This window comes from Gadus morhua, chromosome 22, assembly GCF_902167405.1.
Source record: "Gadus morhua chromosome 22, gadMor3.0, whole genome shotgun sequence".
Classification (NCBI taxonomy): domain Eukaryota; kingdom Metazoa; phylum Chordata; class Actinopteri; order Gadiformes; family Gadidae; genus Gadus; species Gadus morhua.
In genome coordinates, this window is record NC_044069.1 from 17863224 (window position 1) to 17885744 (window position 22521).

The 22521-nt window shown below is 44.4% G+C and overlaps 3 protein-coding genes across 8 annotated transcripts; 2 read left to right on the forward strand and 1 right to left on the reverse strand.

The window, feature by feature from the left end:
* Positions 1–649: 649 nt before the first annotated feature.
* mrps18b (mitochondrial ribosomal protein S18B) lies at positions 650–2895 on the forward strand. The gene is made up of 7 exons (XM_030347778.1): positions 650–880; positions 1123–1285; positions 1421–1518; positions 1612–1680; positions 2059–2125; positions 2218–2277; positions 2567–2895. Exons 1-7 carry the CDS (start codon positions 800–802, stop codon positions 2761–2763), a joined length of 735 nt encoding a protein of 244 aa, XP_030203638.1. The 5' UTR covers positions 650–799; the 3' UTR covers positions 2764–2895.
* Positions 2278–14629, reverse strand: abcf1 (ATP-binding cassette, sub-family F (GCN20), member 1). 2 transcript variants are annotated; one of them, XM_030347765.1, is made up of 26 exons: positions 14417–14629; positions 13536–13588; positions 13358–13432; positions 12498–12627; positions 12346–12383; positions 12166–12258; positions 11502–11561; positions 10363–10545; positions 9004–9144; positions 8820–8915; positions 8082–8204; positions 7890–7990; positions 7699–7784; positions 7449–7588; positions 6904–7052; positions 6731–6814; positions 6252–6376; positions 5979–6091; positions 5424–5598; positions 5002–5076; positions 4848–4918; positions 4734–4766; positions 3804–3972; positions 3648–3712; positions 3492–3564; positions 2278–3268 (listed from the first exon to the last, which is right to left on the reverse strand). In XM_030347765.1, the coding sequence occupies exons 1-26, from the start codon at positions 14475–14477 to the stop codon at positions 3096–3098; spliced, it is 2685 nt and encodes an 894-aa protein (XP_030203625.1). In that variant the 5' UTR covers positions 14478–14629; the 3' UTR covers positions 2278–3095. The 2 variants fall into 2 exon arrangements, with proteins under 2 accessions (XP_030203625.1, XP_030203626.1); XM_030347766.1 differs by lacking the exon at positions 11502–11561 and having other exon boundaries at positions 14417–14626.
* Positions 14630–14650: 21 nt separating this feature from the next.
* On the forward strand, positions 14651–22442 carry c22h6orf136 (chromosome 22 C6orf136 homolog). 5 transcript variants are annotated; one of them, XR_003974605.1, is made up of 8 exons: positions 14651–15068; positions 16410–16652; positions 16886–17605; positions 17808–17896; positions 18213–18413; positions 18892–18961; positions 19318–19533; positions 22020–22442. XR_003974605.1 is itself a non-coding variant. In XM_030347774.1 (8 exons), the coding sequence occupies exons 2-7, from the start codon at positions 16554–16556 to the stop codon at positions 19459–19461; spliced, it is 1323 nt and encodes a 440-aa protein (XP_030203634.1). In that variant the 5' UTR covers positions 14651–15068; positions 16410–16553; the 3' UTR covers positions 19462–19493; positions 22020–22442. The 5 variants fall into 5 exon arrangements, 4 of the variants coding, with proteins under 4 accessions (XP_030203634.1, XP_030203635.1, XP_030203636.1 ...); XM_030347774.1 differs by having other exon boundaries at positions 19318–19493; XM_030347775.1 differs by having other exon boundaries at positions 14651–14886; positions 19318–19493.
* The last annotated feature ends 79 nt before the right edge of the window (positions 22443–22521 follow it).

A 22521-nucleotide genomic window follows, 5' to 3' on the forward strand; every position in this document is an offset into this window, starting at 1 on the left:
TGCGCACGGCGACAAAATGGAGTCTCTAAAAGCACGTTGACATCAAGGCCCTGCCAAGGGCATAAGGGCGTTGTGTGTACACTTCGATGAAATTCTAGCTAATCTGACTACATTTGTAATCGAAAGTTTCTTATATTTAATTGATTTTGTCCATCATAACCAATGATATATTAATTTCTAAATTTACTTGGCTAGAAGACTATATTCAACGTCGAAATGGGAATAATAATAATTCCTAAAGATGGCTACCCAGTGGATTTAGGGCAAGTGGTCGTTTTTGCCCCGCCTACAAAAGAAGTCGCCATTGAACGCTTAGAGAATAATGGTCGAATTTATTGAGAAAACACTTTTGTGTATCATAAAGTGATACAAATACATCAGAAACGTATTAACTATCCAATTTTATTGAAATACTGTTGAAATAATACATTTATTTAACAGCATAAAGGCCGGAATTATAACAGTCGAACAATGCATTGTGAATAATATGCAAATAGTATTAGTATTAGTAGTAGTAGTAGTAGTATAATAATAATAACATTATAGTATCTACAGTTTCTAAACGTAAACAATTAATTAAAACATAGCGTCAAGTTGTACTTCTCGCACTTGACACTAGGGAGCAGTATCAGATTTTAGAGACTCGAATCACAAGAAGAGGGAGGAGGTCAAACAAGGACCCGGTGAGAACCGTCCTCTAGGTGGACAGTAGGCGGCAGCAACACCCCGTACGGCGTAAAGTTAAACAGAGGAAATGAAAGAGGAAGAAACACGTTAAGGAATAATACACGGGAACAACATGGCGGCACCCATACAAGGCATTAGCAAGATTTTGTGCCGCATATCTACTCCGGTTTTGCGGTCTCTAGTAATAAATAAGGTATTGTGATAGTTTATGATGCTCTACATTATTATGATACAATGTGCTGAACATATATGAATGATTGGGAGCCATGTATGCCTGTGAAGCTGTTGTACTGAACACAGCTGACATTGGATAGGCCAGCGATCCTTTATCTTGCTGTGAGGTTTGGTCAACTGGTATTCAAGTAGGGATTGAATGGGTTGTTGGTGTCTCGTCATTGCCAGTGATGTCCCTAAGACGTCTGTCGTCCTCTTCAGCCATGTTCCCAGAGACTGGTCACGCTGTGGGCTCGGAGCGGCCCAAAGGTGGAACTTCTGGGACGACGCACGTTCTGCACGGCGCTGCCTGTCAAGGATGACAGCCCAAACGAGGCTGTTGTGCGCTACAAGGACAACCCCTGGGATTACCTGGAAAGCGAAGGTTTGCACATTGTAATACTAGGACATTTGTTTCTTCTTGCAGCCTCCCTTTATTGTTTCAATTTATTTGTAAGGCCCTTGATCACTGGTTCAGTCTCAAAGGGCTTAACATGAACTTGATGCGTTTTTCCCACAGAGTACATTGAGCGTTATGGGAAGGGTCACGTGTGGGCGGATTACAGGAGGAACCACAAAGGAGGCATACCCCCACAGAAAACCCGCAAGACCTGCATTGCAAGTGTTTTCAAGAAAGTTTCGATATGCGGTCATTAAGGAAGACTAATCATCTGTCAAGTATTAATCAACGTTTTTTTTCTTTTATGTCAGAGGGGAGACAAAATATGTGGAAACCCTTGTCCCATTTGTCGCGACAACAATGTCATCATTCACCATCAGGTCAGTTGCAAGATAATGTCTTTGACGCTAACTTTCATTGTATTCGTTTTTAGATTTTGTCTTTCGATTTATACATGTCCATTGCGACGGAAAAAGGATACCCCAGAGGGTTCCCTTTGCTGAACACTTTTGCATCTTCATTTCAATGTGACGTCACAAGCCCTGGTGTAAATTGGGTTGCATGGCTGAGTATAATTTAGTGGACAAGGTCCCTTTTATTAAACATAATAGTGAATATGTGACTTTCTTGTTTTAAGAAGCAAATTGAAATACATTTGGGGTCTATTAAGAAATGAATAAGTGATACATCAATTTAACTAATGTGTATGAGTCGTCATCCCCCAAACTTGAGCCTTTCAAATATACTTGTTTTTGCAGAATGTAAAGTTGTTGCAGCAGTTCATAAACCCTTACACCGGGAAGGTATATGATCCCACTCGAACCGGTAAGCCACTGTTCTCAATATTGTTTGATTTTGTTGGGTCCTTCAACTTCAAAGAGGAATCCCATTTCCTGAACATTCTTCTATCTCCCTAGGTGTCTGTATGAAACAACAGAAGGTGCTTAATCAGGCAGTCAACATGGCAAGAGACCATGGTAGGTTGAAGTAATGCATTTTTATTATGATTGGAATGCATGGGTTAACTGTCAGTATGGCTAGCTTGGTGTATGATAATATGGCCCGACTCTTCTCACTGGCTGCATACCATTACTTCAATGATGGGGCTGGTGTAAATCTGTTCCTCTTTGAAACTCAAGTATAACCAGTCTTGTGAATTCTAAATACCTAATTGGCTTATTCCTACATTAGTCTTGTTTAATTTGAGCAATTGCAAGAGAAAATATATGGGAAAATGTCAAGACATCCCTTTGATAATTTTCACAGGTTTACTACCATTCCAAATACCCCATGTGGAATTCTTGGCGGAAGACTTTTCCAATTCCCATGATGCAGTGGGTTCAACACCAACTCCCGCATGTTTGACTTCTGGAGAGCCGTGGTACACATGGTATGACAAGATGGTGCCTGACGAGAAAGAAGTTGCTAAAGTGAAGAAAATATACAAGGCCTATCTCAAATAGGGGGTATGAAAAATCTATATACATGTTGAGTGATGTGGAAATAAAGTGTCCTTTCTTTTTCCATTTGAGCTGTCCACAATTTCGTCATTACATGATTTACCAAACAATTAAAATAAAATGTTTTAATTCTCATTGGTTTACGTTCTTGCTGTTAAACATATTTTCTTGGTTAACTAGTCATGTGATGTTAAATTTAGGCTTTATTCAGATTCATTGTCCCTTGGTAAAACATGCAAAACCCTTCAAGACGGGGGCACTATCAGTACATTGAGTGGCAATACAGCGCTGCTCTTCATACGACCGCCCCCTGACCAGTTGTGTGTATAGCAATGTCACTCTTTCTCCTTGATCTTGTGGACCAGGGTCTCTCCCAATGATTCCAACACTTCACGCTTGTAGTCCTCAAAGTCTCCGTCGATCTGGTTGACGGCGCTGTCCTCCACCACCCACAGCTGGCACTGGGTCTCTGTGATGAGCCTGGCGTCGTGGCTCACGATGATCACGGCTGGACACGAAGACAACAATGACTTTAATCCAAGGGTGTGATAGAAGGCTGCATCGATTCTCTAGCTACAATGTTCAAAGTTAGCTGGCTTATAGGACAGAAATGTTTCTGATTTGTAGCTCTGCAATTTAGTGTTTGTTAAAAAAACTTCAGTGAGCGAACAGTATTAAACAAGAATCAAATTATTGAATACATATTTTACGGGCTGGATGAATGATCCTACCTCCTTTGTACTCGTTGATGGCCTCTGACAAAGCATCGATGGACTCAATGTCCAGATTGTTAGTGGGTTCATCCTAATGAGAAAATAAAAGGAAGTTATATCACCAACCATTCAGGCATCCCCCCTCAGTACATACAGTCCAGAGGTCCAACGTACCAAAATGAGAACATCAGGCTGGCGACACGAGAGCTCTGCAAACACGACTCTGGCCTTCTGACCACCTGAAGGGGAAACAAATTGTGAAATATAGACAAAACTGATGCAAATGTGTGAAGTGGGTCCTAGTTGTATCCATCACTGAAGAGGCAGGACCTGAGAGTTTGGAGATCTGGATGGTGTGTGCGTGGCTCTCCAGGCCGAAGCGCCCCAGGCACTTCCTGCTGTCCTGATAGGGGAGGTTGAAGTTCCTCATCAGGTACTCTGTGGCGGCCTCGTCCATGTTCAACTGGTCGGCGTACTGCTGGTTGAAGAAGCCCACTTTCTGTGCAGAGTAGAAAAGGTTTTAGTGTGGAAGAGGTTGTCCGGACAGGGGTTGTTTCCTCATGAATCCATGGATATTGAACTTGGGTTAGAACTATTTACGACCAGCATAGGGCCGGGTTCGATAATAAGGGGTGGCCGATTGCCCAGGGCCAGTATAAAGTCACGACTCGGGACAGTCAAACTTCCAAATCAGTATCCCCAAGTGGAAATTGTCCAGTGTTTGTAATTTGGTACAAGCACAAGGCTGACTCCAGATCTGAAGTATGGAATGAATGGCACAATCCACAGTCCTGATGGGGGAAGCACTGTTTACTGTTATGAATGGCCGAAAAGATGCGATACCAAGTCAGGTAACAGCGCTAGAGTGACTTATTGTGGGTTTGCTCTCTGCTTTAGATAGCCTTTTGTTTATTTGATTAACGTTAATGTATATGCATGTATTCACTGGTGGGTGTAACATGAATATCTGATGATTGGTGCATCAAAGGGATTATCCCTCCGCCTCCCGCTGAAACTGACCGAAACTTATTTATCCAAGTGGCATGTATATAGGGGATCAAACATTACCCCCATAAATGTGTTAACGACAGTAACCGTTTCACATTTTAGCATGCGAATGTACTCGTAGAGAATTTAATTATAATAAATGAAAGGCAGGGTGGTCATGCCATTTATTTTAACATAATGGCTATTTATTGAAAACAAAGGTTTGAAATGTGCAGATCTTTCCTCATTTGTTTTAACAAAAAATGGCCTCACCAGTCGATGATTCTTCCTCATTTCACCTTTGCCCTGAAAGAGAAATAAGTTCAGTCACTTGCAGATCAATACAGTTAACAAGTTTAAAGTATTGTGGAAATGTTTCACACTTACCGGATTTAATCGTCCGGTGAGGAGCAACAACAGGGTACTCTTTCCAACGCCGTTGGGCCCAACAATGCAAACTGAAAGAGCAGATTAACGTTTGAATGAAGTGGTAGCGAACCCATTTCAGATCAGCTATAGCAAGATTACAGCATGTACTTACTTCTCGACTCCATGTCAATTCCAAATTCTACGTTCTTGAACAGAGGCTTCTGGCCGTCGTAGCCAAAATCAACGCCTGCGTTGGCAAAAAATAAATGTAGTTGGTCACCATTTCAGCCACTCTCAACAATCATTTGCCCATTCAACAATTTATGGCGTACAATTAACAGACTTAATGTATGTGTTGAATTCTGTCTCCCCTCCCCATCTGGGGAGGACAGAACCGGTAAGAGTTGCAACGCGAGTGATTGGTGTGATCCAATCAAACAATTACATGCAAATCCATCATAAGACACATTCTAAAAGCCTTTAATCCTGAGGCTGAGGTGTGAGCCAGACCAAAACTGCTTCACAAAGGCTGATCTGTCACTGTATTTTGGGTTCCCGTCTGGAAGTGGAGCGACACAAGGGGCCGTTGCTTACTGTGCAGTCCCAGGATGGGCGGTGAGAGAGTGGGGGGGTTGGGGAAGGTGAACTTGACCGTGTACTCCTTGGGTCTCTTCAGCAGCTCTGTGCTCTCCTTGCTCTCTTCCTCAACGCCTCCCTTCTTTTTGCCCTTGGCCTGTTTTCTGGTCAAAGCCTCCTTGGTCTGCTTCTCCTGTGGACCGAAAAAAAAACCTTTTTCAAGAACTTGTTGCTGAACTGAACCATTTCATAATTTCGTTTTTTGCGTTTAACCCCCAAAAACAAGTTCCCTAAAACGGTTTGAGTGAAAGAAAACGTTCCCACTTCAGCCAGTGCAGTGTTGCCGTTGTTTTCACATATCATTTTTCTTGTCTGAATTATGAAGATCAAAGATTGGTATAGAGGAGTAACTTTAACCCTCATGTACCTATAGTAACCTCATTTACAAAGACAGCAGTGTTATGTGTGATGGATCCGTAGTCGCCAAAACACACAGGTGGGGGCCCGGTCCATGAGCGAGGAGGGGAGCCCAGTAGGCAGGCGGGTCGTTGGGTGTGAGTGAGCGAGACTTACGGCCTGCTTGGTGGACTTTCCCCCCGCCTTTAGATCCTTGAGCTTCTTCTCCTGCTTGTCGTACTGCTTCTGGAGCTCTTTCTGTTTCTGCACGTACATCTTTTTGAAGGTCACTGAAAAGACGGTCGGAAAAATAGGCACCAACTATGTAATGGAATGGTTGCATTTGGCAAATGGTTGCCAAATGCAACCATTTGGCGACATCGTGTTGAATTCAAGGTACGGAGAGATTCTGGAGCCATTTGAAACTTAAAGTTATAGACGGAGACTTACAGTAGTTGCCCCGGTAGTAGAAGAGCTTCTGGTAGTCAAGGTGGATGATGTCTGTACACACTTCATCCAGGAAACTCTGGTCGTGGGAAACTATAAGAAGAGTCTTCTTCCAGCCTTGCAGGTAGCTTTAAATAGAAAAACTAAAATGTAAATACTACGAACACCAAGGCAAGACTATTCAATATAAACAGGACTGCTTAAAGTAGGGTCGATTTTGAAAAGAGGTAGGTAGTCCGACAGGTGACCCATCTCATCATTTGATTCAGGCAAAATTAAATGATTGGACAGGCTTATTAAAGTCCTGCAACAGCCACAGACAACAGATCTGTTCTTTTTATTGAGAGTATTTGATTTAATTATTGATTGCTGTCAAGATGTAAAAACAAGATTACGACAAAATGCATCTTCAATAAATGGCATACCCTAGCTCTAATTAAAAGCAGGTTATAATGGCCATCTTAAAGAGTGTAGCGGCGTACTTGTTGAGCCAGATGACGGCGTTCAGATCCAGGTGGTTGGTAGGCTCATCCAGCATGAGCAGAGTGGGCTCCATAAACAAGGCCCTGAAACAGATCAGTACACCTCATCACTGCTGAGACTGACAAGGGACAACAAACCATTACTCTGTGTGCAAAAACACACACACCCCTACCTAGCAAGGGACACCCTCATTCTCCAGCCCCCGGAGAACTTCTTGGTCGGCCGGTTCTGCATCTCGGGGGTGAAGGACAGACCAGCCAGGATCCTGCGGGCTCTGGGCTCGGCCGCCGCTGCTCCGATGGCCCGCAGCTCTTCGTAGACCTAGAGGGGACCCAGTGTCGATGCATGTGAAGGGAGCGTAAAGACTGCACTGCTGGGCTGGATCGTACAATCAATCGGGTTTGTCTCTTCCCCTTCTTTGGATACATTTTTCCATCATCATAATTGAATGCCAAATTGCAGAACTAACCAAATGTAACTAAGAGATATATATATATATATATATATATATATATATATATGGTATTGTTAAACACACAATCCTAACTCTACTAGTATTCCCTCTTAGGTCTGGATTCGTTCATTTAAAAAGAGCATGAGAAATGTCATCCCTGGCAACGTAATACACAAGCCAATCCACGAGACATGTCATCCATCGTGTGACTGTGAATAATAAGCGGGGGGTAGGTGTGACTCCGGGGGTCCCTGGGGACCCACCTTGTCCAGCCGCTCGGAGACGCTGTCCTCCCCCTTCTCGAGCAGGGCCTGCAGCATGCGCTCCTCCTCCAGCAGCTTCAGGCGGCGGGTGTCCGCCTTCAGCACCGCCTGCACCGCCGGCGTGTCGTCCGCCACCACCTCTGCAACGACACACAGGGCGAAGCTCTGAGGGAAGGGGGCCGACCAGAGGCAGGGGGGGCGGCGGGGCCGGGGAGAGGAGACAGCTTTAAGCGTTGGCAGGTTGGCTCACCTTGTTCACACAGCAAACAGTCGATGTTGGGGGGGATGCTCAACGCTCGGTTGGCGATGTGTTTCAGCAATGTGGTCTTTCCTTTTCTGTTTAGAAACGGGGAGAGAGAGAGAGAAAACAACACTCAAGATCAAGTCATTCGTCACCAATGAGCAGACGGATGTTGAAAGTGCCCGGATGAGAACATGTACCCATTTGGTCCAACCAAGCCATATCTTCGTCCTGCGACGATCAGGAGGTCAGCGTTGACAAACAGCTCTTTTCCATGAGCAGATATGCTGAACCGCTCCAGCTGAGGAGGATCAATAATACCACGATTTACGTCATTTTTCCTTTGTAAAACCGCGACCAACGCATTCTACATACAGTGTGAGGAGAGTTACCTTGATATCCGAGGCGTTCTCCAGCATGGCCTGTCTTGATGACATCTCGGCCTGTGACACTGAGAAGTCTCCCTCTATGGCGCTTTTAGCCCGCACGCTAGCCACCTGCCGCTCATACTCCATCTGAAAACAACCAGGAGGATATGTAGCAAGAGGAAAGTACTCCACTTTGAGTGAATCCTTTACATTTTGCATTCGTCCTGCAACAAGAGAATACATCATTCAGTGAAACACCTCAAGATCTAAAAGGAGCACAAATCGCAGGGCAATGGAATTTTTAATTTCTCAAGTCTTATGCTATAGCAGAACTTCTAGGGGCAGTCGGCACAGAGCCTGGGAACCAAGTCAACAAGGGGAGGACACTCAACCGAGGAAAGCTCATTTGCCCTGAAGGATGAGGCATACATCTCCCAAGTGTGCCGTGGCCAAGGGGCTGTTCCGTGCTGGAATACGGATGGCGTGGTCACACTAGCAAAACGTTCTAGACTTTAGTATGCAAATGAGCTCGGGCACGGGGCCGCGGCCCATGTGTAGATAGATTCTGGCCTCCAGCTACACTTAAACCATGAAACAAAAGAAAGTGGAACTCCCTTTAACCCAGATTTGATCTGGTCTGCTACAGACTTGAGATATAAATCTTGAGTCTGATTTGTGAGACTAACTTCCAAGTAAATTCTGATGATTGTTGGCACACCAATCGAACTCCTGTTGAGACGTAAGACATAAACAAACTCTTACCATCTTCTTTTTCTTCTTCTTCTCCTTCTTACTGAGATTAGCAAATGGGTCGTCTTCATCCTTCTTCGCCTGCTCGGCTATAACGTCTTCAGCACACTTCAGATAGAAAAATATATATAAATAGTTGTCATGGTCAAAGCAGGAAACAAGAACATTTATATTTTTTATGAAAAACCAATCCTACCTTCATCATGTCATCTCCGTCACTATCATCGTTGTCGTCATCCTCCTCCTCCTCCTCATCACTACTACGCTTCCACTCAACGTGCTTCTTCGGCGGGTCTTTCTTGCCTTTCTTTTGCTTCTCCTCTTCTTTTTCCACAGGCTAAAGAAAACACCACATAACCCGTCTTATAGTAGTACTCCCACTAAAAACAATGAAAATCTGTTGCAGGATGGGACATGTTCAATCATATGGGACATGTTCAATCATAACATTCATTACTTCTAGGGATGCATGGATATCTACCTAGATTTCTATATCTCTATATATTAAGATTAAAGCTTCTCAGAAACTTATAGTACAACAACATCACGGTGTCTGGCACGTTTTAAATAATACTTAGATAGATTATACAAAACAAAAGTACTACAAAAGTTGGTCTTGGGTCGTAACTAGGCTTGGGCGTCAGGAATGTCAGGAAGGTATAATACATGTATTTGTATTATACCTTCCTGACATTTCTCGGGATATATGGCGGTATTTATGAAAGAATAAAAAAAAGTCTTGCTCAGCTCAAATACTTGTGGCCTACAGAAAAATAAATAGATGATAATAAATAATAGAACAAAGGCTCCCTTCTTCCATAGATTCCGTCCAAATCTCAACGAGTAGGACCTACAAGTGCACATATTTTTGCAGTCAGCGATAGATTCCACCAACGTACACATAAGTAAAGCAAGTTTAGCCTGTATTATATACTGTCTTTATGCGTTACACCCACCCACACGTTCACTGGGATAGAATTCTGAACATCATTGTACATGAGACATATCTTGGTTATGGCGCTATAGTTAGGCTATTGTTTAGCGCAGGGCACTTTGTATTGGCCTTGTGTAGAAATATGGACCGTGTTCGAATCTTTAATTAACAATTAATTATTTAATAATAATAATTTAATAATAATAATTCAATTAATAATCCCTGCTTCAGATCACTGTAAACGCAGTGTCAACAGCTGAAGTATATAAAAAACAAGAAGGAAAGACATCGTATATTCAACAAACTAAAGATGTGTGATTGTTTTGATACACAACCACAGCAGCAGTATACCGTTATAAATGCTACTTTCAGTTTAGGTGTCGGGACATTCTGGGATTCTTTATCATTCGTCATCATTGAAAAACTTGGGGGAACACCGCCGACCTGGGCCAGCCACTCAGGGTTGGTGAACAAACCTTTTCAGTCTCAACAACAATGCAATGGCAAAGACTTTAGTTTGGACTTCTTAGTTATATATCCTGCTTCAAAAGGTTGCTAAAATACATAAATAGAAATATGTTATATATTTGAAGTTGAATATAACTAAACTGCCACTCTTACCTTGGGCTGTTTAGCTTCAGGCTGCTTAGCTTCAGGCTGCTTAGCTTCTACCTTCTTAGCTTCCACCTTCTTAGCTTCCACCTTCTTAGCTTCTACCTTCTTAGCTTCTACCTTCTTATTTTTCAGCACAGGTTTCTCATCTTCATCCTTTTTTTCTTCTTCATCATCATCCTCCGATACATCCTATAATTTCATGTAGACAAGGACGGTGTGAGCAGCAGGTCAGATACAGTTAAATTCCAAAGCGAGGTAGTATCATCCAAATTAAATGAATGTCACTTGATAATTAAGAACCACTTTCATACAGAAGAGAAAAACATACAAATTAAAATACATAAATAATGACGTGGCTGTGTGACAAAATGGTAGTTTGAAAACATCAGAGACATAACAGACATTTTAGTGTTAAAACAGAGGGTTTAGTGTTCAAACAGAGGTTTAGTGTTAAAACAGAGATTTAAGTGTTGGAACAGAAGGTTTATTGTGATCACGGATTCCAGGAGGGCTCTGAAACATACTGCAGTTAACATGGCCACATACAATGGCATGCCAACGTAACAATAGATAGCATGCTCGTGCACTGTGTTTGTGAGCTCCATTCTTTGACATTATCGTTAACCAAGGTACAGCTTTCAGTATGTAAATAACATTTAGCAACCTCCCACCCCCACCCCTCCCTCCATCTTTGTTTCCGAATACTATTGCTTCTGTTCCGGAGAAGCAAATATGTATTTTATGTCGTAAAGTTTGTGTTACCGTTTCTCTTTGTACTGCATTTAGTCGAAAGCCATTCATGAGCTAGCGCCACGTACAGTATCATCATGCTGGTGTTAATCTTCCACAGCCGAACACAAGTGTCATGTCAGTATCTTCCAAGTGTTTCTCAAATGATAATCCAGCAATTAAGGGGGATGCATACTATATGGGGAACCTATAGTATATATGTTTCAAATAAAAGGAATGGCATTTGGGGCTCCGAATTCAAATAGTGCAAATAACCCAGCAGTGATGCTGGGTTACTGCTGGATGCATGGAGGAGAAACACAGGGTAGAAAGGAAAGATGAGGATTATTATGATGATGAGGATGATGTGTCCAAGAAGACGACGGCACATGGAGAGAACGTATCCCATCACCCACCTTAACCTTCTTGGACTTAAGTTTATCTCTTTTCTTCCCTTTAGAAAGCACCTCAACCTCCTGTATCGAAAGTGCACATACACACACACACACACACACACACACACAGAGAAAGAGGCCGGGTGTTCTTTTGAGACACAGATTCGTTGTAGTGCCTTAAGAGATCAAGGTAGAAGGGTCGATATCTTCTGTAGCCATTTGGCCTAGATAATCAACAATGATGAAACACATACACGCAACCTTTTGCAGTGTTGATTGGGCTGCGGCACGACAGATTACAGACTCGGCCGTAATACAAACATCGGAATAATGCAAATACCGGATAAAGAAAACCCTACAACCGTTAATAGGAAACAAACACCGTACCAAAAAACAAAGAAGATACGTTCAGCACTCCAACAAAGAACCAATCGTTAAATAAAGTGGTATTTTTAAGGTAACTGAACAAGCAATGGAGAATGTCATATTTGTCATAGATCTTCACAGTAATAAGAAGTTGACTTGTAGCAGAATAGTTCATTCCAAAACTAAGATGCATTATCAACATGTATTGGATTATGTATTGGATTGAAATATTCCTATTTGATAAATATTGCCCAGCTCCAAAGATAAACAACAACAACAACATTTTCAAAGTATGCCTTTGTATAAGTTAAAAGGTCACCTTGGCTGACGGCGTGTCCTCAGACTCCAGGTCCTCTCCACCTTCCTCCTCGTCACTCCCACCCTGGCTGAGGGCAGCAAAGATGTTCCCCCCCTGCAAGCCAAGTACAAGCTTCCAAATTACTTTGGGAGGAAAGAGATTCAACTATATACATCACAACGGTGGCAAATTGCAACGCACCTTATTTTTTCTGCCTCCTTTCTTACTTGGGACAACCGCTGTAGGGGAAACAACAACAAACGGTGCTAGTTAGCACTGGTAAAGAAACTCATTTAAGAAGGTGACATAGATTGTCCTAAGGATACTTGGAGAAATCCCACAGTCAAACAGACCTGGCTCATCTTCATCGTCCTCGTCACTCGGCTGCACCGACAGCTTCTTCAGCCGCTGCATGATCTGCTCGTCGTCGTCGTCATCGTCGGCGTCACCGGCTCGTCCTTTCCGGCGGTCTTTCTTCTTTTTCTGAGGTTCGAACGAGGCAGGTCAATCCTCTTGTATTTATATGGCTCTTAATCAGTTACAATCTCATTCCTACAGAGAAATTAGCTGATACAAATAAAGTCCCATTGGAAGGAATTTCAAAACACTTGGCTTACACTTAACACTGAAGTGAGTGTCTACATATAGAACTCCTTTCTACGGTAGAAAACATGACATCTTTCACTTTATTTACGTCAACACTTGCTCTATATTATTTATGAATATAAATTATGTTATAAATTCCGAAACTTTCCTCCTTGAACTGAAATCTGCATTCGGTAATCGACTTGTGTGGAGTTCCTGTAAACACTGACCTACCGCTAATGCTTGTTAAACTGTCGATTTTAATAAACTCTGGGTTTGTAAACTAAGTTGTTGGTGCTTCGTTTTATGTGTAGGGACCCTAGTCATGCTACTGCAGAGGTTTGGTGCTATTTTTAGCAATATTAGTGGTTCAAAAATGCCGATTTAGAAGCGAAACTATGCCCCAAGCCAATAACATGGACGCCAAACATTGCGCCGGGCAAACTCTAATACTCGATTTCTTAATGACAAAGGTATCTGGAGGGCTTATTTGATGGGTTTTCAGGCCAAAACAAAACCCTGGGTTCCATTTTCACCGGAATTACACTTTAAGGTTCTCAGCGGATGTATTGCTTGGGTTAAGCGGCTCCGTCTCCCAGTGGTCAGGGGACAATCGCCAGAGCAGTACCTGCTTTCCCTGTGTCTCCTTCACAGCCGGCTCCTCTGCTTCCACTTTGTCATCTGTAGCGAGGTCCTCAAAGAACTGGACGAAGCACATTCAAATAGTCAGAGATGACACACAGGTCAACAGGCAAAAACTCATGAGTAAATATACATTGAATGAACAATTTCAAGTTTGAACTCACACTCTTTTTCCCCTTTTTGTCCTTCTTCCCTTTCTTCACAGTTTTCTCTGGGGCTAAATGACCAAAAGAAAGCGTAGGCTTCACGTTAGAGGTTGGCGATGGAGGCACAGATGACATTATAGCAACTACGGGTGAGAAAAATAATCGATTCTTCAATGCCTCGCTCATATATGTGACAAAAGCCCTTTCTAATAAAATATTAGATAAGGTAATTAATCTGTTGATTTCTTTAATGATCATGATATCACAAAAGTAGGAAGTAATTAGCAAACTCTTGAGTAGCAAATTCAGATGTATGTATATATTTTTGAAAATCTCGCATGGAAATGTACATTAAAATAAATAAAACTTCGAGATGCATCAATAATCGTTTTAGAATCGAAGACCTCTGAATCGGAATAGAATCGATTCGTGAGGTGCCAAGATACTCCCACCCCTAATAGCAACCACAAACACTCAGATCAGTCCAAACACTAACCGTTACAAATCACGTAGACAACTATTAAGGTCATGTTCGACCTTAAAGATAAACGGACTAGGTCGAATGAAGAAAACGTGTTGCTGGAGTAATTTCACTGGAGTCAGTTCCAGATTGAACTGTCATACACTCAATGAACACAGAGCCGTTGCATCAGCTCCTTCTGAATAGACAAACGCCTCTGCTAGCAGAGATGGCTATATAGTCAGCTTATAATAAACATCGTTTTAATCTTCCTCAGTGAAAACTGTCGGAATTGCTCTTGTTATAATTATGTCTCACCTAGGACCTCATCTATGAAGATACTTGCTAGCGATTAGCATACGTTCAAAAACTGAAACATGTTAGCATTGTAGGAGTCAAGCTAGACATGGCATTTCAATAGAGTTGTAATCTCGCTTGCCTGCCACGGATGGGACCTCTTCCCCTTCCCACATCGGCTCTTCTTTCGATTTCTTGGGCATGGTGGTGTCTTTGAGATGCCAGTATGTGTGTTTCAGACCGTAGCAGCAGGCAGCTCAGTAGCCTCACATGGATGTCATGCGGCCTGGTCCCCCTGTGTTTGGCGCAGCCAGCTGCGGCTCTGATTGGTCGCTTCGTCCATTCGCCGGTAGCCTGCGCAGCGCCGCCTAGAGGGGTCATTAGTCCATTACATCCGACCGATATTTACCATGGAACTAACTATATGACCGAGCTAGCTAGACCTCCTCGGTTGATTTACTACACAACATTTTGGATATATAGTAAGGTACGGTGGATTTAACCCGGGTTCCTGCACGCTGCTGCGGTGCTTCTGGTTCTGGGGACGTGACCCCGGCGAATGGTTCACATATTTTTTCTTAAAAAGGAGACGCTGCCAGATCCAACGTCACTGTAAGCAGAGGGATATTTTTAAGGTCACAAGAAAGTGTTTACATCTCCGTCTAATTCCTCATATTTCGGACCTTCTGAGTGTTTGAGTTGGGCAGTTTTGGGGGAACCTGCGCTTCGCTAACGTGAGGCGTGTGGACCTGGACAAGGGCACTGAAGAGGGGAATGACATCTGTCAATTTAATGTGGGTATACACAGACATACATGCAGTCTTAGCCATGCTTTCCTGTCATTATTGCCATGAATGTAGCATCGTTGCCTTGCAAAACATTTCTGAAGGGGACATGACATTGTGTGCTAGCTTTCATAGGGAACTTGTGCTAGCTTAGCCTGTGTGAGCTTGTGTTACTGGTCTGCTAACAACATGCGAGACCTTTAGCCTGTGTCAATGGTCTGCGTACAACATGTCAGACCTTTAGCCTGTGTCAATGGTCTGCTAACAACATGTCAGACCTTTAGCCTGTCTCAATGGTCTGCTAACAACATGTGAGACCTTTAGCCTGTGTCACTGGTCTGCTAACAACATGTGAGACCTTTAGCCTGTGTCACTGGTCTGCTAACAACATGCGAGACCTTTAGCCTGTGTCACTGGTCTGCTAACAACATGTGAGACCTTTAGCCTGTGTCACTGGTCTGCTAACAACATGCGAGACCTTTTAGCCTGTGTCACTGGTCTGCTAACAACATGTGAGACCTTTTATCCTGTGTCACTGGTCTGCTAACAACATGTAAGACCTGTCACCTTACAGTCAGCTGTTTCTGGAGATCCCCTGTCACTCCCACTGCACTGGGGGAACATCCACAACTATCGCAGTGCACAGATATCTCCTCCTTTGGTGATCAATCAAGTGGATGAACAGGTTCAATTCCTTTTTTGTAGGAGTTGCACTATTTTTAATCCTTGATTTGTCATTTCATTTAAATAATTACTAACGTTAATGCTATTAACGTTTCCCGCCTGCGAAGCATCTCAAAGCTGCAGCCCGCCGTGTTATCACGTGTCAAACCTTGTAGAATAGGTCTGTGTGGTTCACTGTGGGTTTGGCCCATTAATTATGAGCTTGTGGTCCTGCGTTGCCATTCACGTTCTGCTTGTCATGTGCTACTGGCATGATTGGTGGCGGTTTGAAGCCTCCACTCAAATGCAATAACGTTAGTTCAGTCTTTAATTAAGCAGAACACTCTGGACAACTGAATGGTCCTGCAATTCAGTCTTTCCGTAAATACCTGTACCAGATTTTCTATTCAACAATAATATAATGTATATTTTCCAGGCGTACAAAAATAAGTAGTTTAAAAAAAGATGCATGCATGCAGCGGGAATTAGCTGATTACATCTTACAGTAAACAAAACCGACAAAGTGTGACAGAGAGTAGAGTTGTAAATGATCTGCGGTTGCACAGAGTAGGATAAGGAAGTAAGGATATCTTTGACCACGGTAGGGATGTGCTATCTATTTAGCGTTTTCTATTTTTTCAATTTCTGACCTCTCTGAGTCTCGCTTTCTTATTTGTGTCTTCCCAGGTCTCCAAGTCCAGTCCGATTGATGCGTTGCCAGTAGTAGTATCCAACAAGAAGAACCACACACTCCTCTCCTAGGTGGTCTGGCTGCTTTGTGTGGTGGTGATGTTCCATTGCTAATTGAGGTAGCCTCTGCCCCTGTCCTGAATGGCTGTGTGCAGAGGGGGTACGGCCTTCTGGGTGGGTTGTGTCAGGAGCAATGGCCCCCGACAGCCCATCACGAGTCGGCAGTGCAGCCTCCCACAGGTAGGTTTATGCCTGTTCATAGAACTGAACTTTTTATTTTTTTGGATTCTCATTATAGTGCTTGGCTTGACAGAATATATGATAGGTGTTGCACTATTTTACAGAATGTATGATAAGAATTGCTGATACTTTCTACAGTTCTACACGTATGACAATATCAGTTTAGAAATAAAAAATGCACATTTTGAAGTATACCTTATCATTTTTGGCAATCCTGTTTGGATTGTCCCTAGGCGGTGGTGTGGCAGTGGGCTGGACAGACCCGACCCCTGAACAGCGCATCGCGGGCCCTCTCTCCCCCACACGCTCTGAGGTACCAGGCCGTCAAGCAGCCCCTCCTTCCCAAACCACTCCTCCCGGCCGGCCAACTCCACAAGACGGGCCGCCTGGAGGAGGAGTGGGAGGACTCGCTCAGCGTGTGTGTCCTGGTGCGAGCGCAGGAGCCCGGCGGCCATCCCACCCTGGTGGAGATCCCCCTGTTCGGACGGGCGAGGCTAGGGGAGCTGCTCACGGCAGGCGCCCCGAGGCCCAAGGAGCCCCCCTTCACACTGACCACGGTGGACGGCCGCCGTGAGGATGACATTAGCCTGGTGGTGAGGGCGGGGCACGCGGCCGGCGGCAAGGACACGGCCAGCGTCCCCGAGCGCGAGCACAGCACCTTCCGGAACCTCTTCCGGGTGGAGAAGTGTCCGGCGCCCTTCGTGCACGGGTCCGTGTTCTACTGCTTCCACTGCCCGGGGACGGACCCGGCGGCGGTGGCCAGCTCAGCCACGGCCGCCGGGCTGAAACGCAGGCAGGTGGTCGGACTGGAGGGGCGGCCCCTGGAGCACCCTCTGTCGCTGTCCAGCTTCCTGGGTGACCAGGTGGAGGGAGCCCAGGGGCAGGCGGATGGGGAGCGGGGCGACGAGGAGGAGGAGAAGATGGCCTTGATGTATGAAAGACTTAGAATAGAGGTACGAGTGCCATGGATGCTTTTGCATGGACACATTTGTTGCTGTTGCTACGATATTTTTTTTATCAATAAATCCTAGAATACATTTTTTTTTATGGATTATACGCTTTGTTGAGCAGGTATTATTGGAGTGAGTATGGATAGTTTTGGATGTTCTGGCGGCTATTCCATGAAATGTAATATTGAGATGATTTGTGTTTCAGCTTCCAAACTTCTTCCGGAAGAGCCATGACTACACCATGTATTCCAGCGACCTAGAGTTTGTTAACGGACTTACCAACACCCACACCAGGTACACTTACCAGCCTTCTATTATATTCTCATAATTCAGGATTAATTTCTGATCAACCCTTCCAAAAAATCACTGATAGTCTGTCTGTGAAACCAGGCTATAGGTCGATATTCAAATTAATTTAGGGAATCATAAACCAATCGTAGCCTTGTGTTTTGCGCTAGGGAGTGATCATTGATGTAGTGTATGAAAAACACCATCATTTTAACCCATAAAGTCCACATATAATCCATTCCTAATAATACCTGATCCCACGGTGACGCCCCCGCCCCCCTAGTGGTGTGAGTAAGAACAGCGTCTGTGTTTGTGACTGCAGAGGGCGCCTGCTGTACCAGCTGGTCCTCTCCCTGTGGCGGGTGCTCTGCCTGTTCTACTACGCAGAGGCCCGGCTGGAGGTGCTGAAGCTGACCAAGCACATGGAGGACGGCACCATCAAGGCGCGCTGGAGGGTCCACGGACTGCCCTTCCACAGCGTGTGTCTTCGCTTCTACCGGAAGGACATGTCCCAGCTATACAGGTGAGGATTAAGAACTGCAGAGCCCATTCCCAGTGGTAGATCCAGCACAGGTCTGTGTATCATCATGTGACCTTCATCAATGCAGGGCAACCTTTTAGGCAATGCACTGCCAGGCAACTTCATTTATATAGCACTTTTCATCAACGAGGCAGACTCGAAGTGCTTCACATACAATAAAATGAAATAATAAAAGAAAATAGATCAGTAATCGAAAACAATGGCAAAGTATAAAGGGTCTGAGCAATCTTATAGAGTCTGAGCGACACCAGTGTCTGTCTATTAAGTCTATTTTCAAGAAGAAAGACAATAAATCAATGGTCACGGTGAAACTAGATGCATTACTTTACAGCTGGAGCACACATTTGACTATTGTTGACTTATCCTGATGCCATCCTCTTGCCTATTGGCTTTACGTACACAATACACTGGTATTGATTGGGTACACTGTTTTACAATTGTTCCTATTATGTAAACACAGGTCATATGATGCATTCTCCACTTTCTACATTGGGCACGACGGACTCATCCGCTGTCACAAGGTTGAAAAGGTATGTTGACATCATTTAGCCATCGGTGCGATTGAGTCAACAAGATTCTACACTAAAGTGAGTTCCTGTGTGTTAAGGGGTTGACTCTTGGATGGGCTCCTTTTTATTCTAGAGACATTTATTCTAGTCCTTTATTCAGTATTTGATTTCGGCGCAGTAGTATTACTTTTACAGACGCCCGCCAAGTGGGCCTCAAAACAAAGCACACTATCAATGTTGGAGTGACCTTCGCTGCTCGGCCCGGTTGTAAAACGTTACGAGTGCCTCATCCAACTTGACCATATTTGGGACAAGCTTCCTTAAGATGGCCGTTCATTCATTCGTTCATTCATAGTGGATCAATGTTCCGCCACCAGGTGATGGAGGCGCGGCCCCCGCTGCTGCCCAAGCTCGGCACTCTGCTTGCGGGGGCCCTGGTGGCCCTGGGAGTGCAGGAGCACCGGCCCGCCCTCAACCTGCTGCCGCTCTTCTTCCTGTCCCGACGGCAGGGGCGGGACTGACCCCCGGAGGAGGGGAGGAGCGGGCGGCCATGGTGAGACTGCTGCGGGGTCAGGGGTCGTTAAGAGGCCATGGTGAGACTGCTGGGGGTCAGGGGTCGTTAAGAGGCTGAGGTCATCTGTTGTAGGGTCAGGGGTCGTAAAGAGGCTGAGGTCATCTGTTGTAGGGTCAGGGGTCGTTAAGAGGCTGAGGTCATCTGCTGTAGGGTCAGGGGTCGTTAAGAGGCTGAGGTCATCTGCTATAGGGTCAGGGGTCGTTAAGAGAGAACCAAACCAATATCCCCTGCATCTCTGCTCCACAATCGGGAAGTGTTGCATTCAGCCTTCTGTTTAATTGACGGGTGATCTGTATTCCCCCAACCAATCAGGGAAGATGAGCTCTGAGTGGTTAAAAAATGTGAAACTGGAAACTGATATTCTCACAGAAGAATTTAACCCACCAATACCTGACAGACGGCTTGGGTGTCACCAACACCCAAGGGGGGGGGGGGGGGGGGGGGGGGGGGGGGTTAAATGTGGTGCTTTGGTAAGTACCATTTTTCTGTATGCAGTATTCTAGTTTTCTAGTATCATATATTTTCTAGAGCATATTTGAATTTGTAGCCAATATCAGTGGTACCCAATATCATATATAAATATATGTATGAATATATATATATATATATATATATATATATATATATTACAGTGGATCCTTTATGACACATTGAGTTGAGGACAGAGCCCCAGCGGCTGCGAGTCCAGCTCCAGTCGGACAATAGGAAGATTCTCCATTGGATTATCTGTATGCAGACAATGACCAAATGGCCCCAGCTACACCTTTCACTGTAATACACACACATTTAGTGCTGGGTTTAAACTTTGCCGTATACTTTTGGTATTCTTTCAGTTGTATTTTGGACCGACTCCGTCGCTGTGCTGTATCAAGCCTCTGGTCTATATAAGTCAGTAAAGCTTTACTGATAAGCACTTTTTAAAGCACACCGTTACAAATTGCGTCAAATACACACACAGTAAAAGCAAATAAACAAATAAATGCTGTTCAGTAAAATGCAGGACGATGGGAGACAGAAGAAACAGCAAACACCAGAAGACAGGGATGGAGATCTACAAAGAGGCTGGTCTACAAAGATGACTGTATGATAGTCGCTTAAAATACAGGAGGATTGTTCCAGAGGGTCGGGCTAAAACAGGGCAGGGGGGACAAATCCCTCTTAGGTTAGTGGGGGGAGCAAGGATCGGAGGTTGAGGGGGGAGGCTGAGATGTGAGGATGTGAGTGGACTGACACATGAGCAGATCAGAGTTAACTGGAGGGGCGAGGTCATGCGTGCTTTTGTGTAATCCACAGGATCTAGCAGTGTGTTCTGATTGGACAGGAAGCCCATGGAGGAATGAAGGAACAGGGTAATGAGGGACCAGCTGTTCTCATTAGGAACCTGGCAGCGAGGCACGAGACGAGGGAATACAATGATACAGACGGGAGAACATGTGTGAATTAATGGTTCTGTAATTAAGATCTGTAGGAGACGGGGTACGTCAGGATTCTTCGCCGAATAGAATTTGACTGGACCAGCTCAGTAACATGACGGTCAAAGGCGAGACCTATATTCTGAACAGTAGAATAGATTTGTGACTGAAATGGACTAATGAATGAATTTACTCCAGTGGTAAAGTTATCTTTTCCAATTCAAAGACTCCTTCCTTGGCGTTCCTTGGTGTTGGCTGAGCGTTCAGGGAGGGACTGGTTCAAGTTATGGGGTTTGGCAGAGAGAGAGAGAGGTCTGTGTATCATCATGTGAGACATGGTGGAAGGGGATGGACCCATGACGTTGAGGCAGCATGTACAAAGAGAAGAGGCTTGGTTCAGGAGGAGGACTCGTGATTAGTTATGCAAAACATTTAGGCAAGGCTCAAATCCGTGCAACGCTGTAGCAGAGGCATCACGTAAAGTCATACGAACGATGGAATCCAACCCAAATTAAGAAAAATACTAACATAATATTCTTTGTCAGCATGCATAAGAATGTAATTGGTCGCTTTTAGTAAAGCGAAGTTGGTCCCTAACCATTCTTTGAAAGATGTTTGGTCAGAAGGGCAGCTTGAAGATTTATCTGTAATCTAACTGGGCTGGTTTGAGAGAAGGTTATTTTGAGGAGTGCCTTTACATTGGCAACTTTGAAAGTCAGGTACTGCGGAAGTGAGAGTCGTAGATAATGGGGCGCAGGCATGAACCTCAGACAGGAAGGAAATTGTGTGAGAACAGTTTCACAGTGACTGGAGGGGGGCCTCATACAGGCTCCAGTGTTTAGGACCTGCAGGGAGACCGGAGCAGAGCCAAGCCCGTTAATCATCCTGAACAGGAACCGTGGGTGGGGTTTACTATTAATCAGGCCAGAAAAGTCTGCAGCTCACTCGCGCTTGATAAGGTCGAGTATGAGCAAAAGCTCCATCACAGGGAGGGGGTGCACTTCAAGTTAGGTTTTCCATCCGTGTTAGGCCCTCAATTGTTGTCCGATGTTTGATTTTCACCTCTGCCTTCTCCTCTACCTTGTGTTTCAAGGTGGAGAGCCAGGTCCCTGATGTAGACCCCCTGGGGGAGAGGACCTCATCCAGGTCCCTGATGTAGACCCCCTGGGGGAGAGGACTTCCTCCAGGACCCTCGCTCAGCAGCATGGACGTGGCACTACGTGATTCCAGAGATTACCGCTTTATTTGCTGCATACTCAATGAGGTTTTTGGTGAAACATGCTTGATAGTAATGGAGAAATGACCATTATTTCACTGTATTTAAACTTTCACACAAACCAGTTCTCCTGGTAGTTAGTGCTTCAAAGCATGCCATATTTCCATTGCAATACGTCAGTAAATATGCTGTTTGTTAGGTCTATAGCAAGTCCATCCATGTTCTAAGAGTAATGTTAGCCAAGGCATTGAGACCTATGTTAATCCTGGTTGTGTGAATAAAATAAGTGTTTAACTATGATCAGTCTATGATGTGTCACAATTGTTTCTAATGTAATAAGTTACAATTAATTATGCATTTCAGGCATCACCAGATAGAC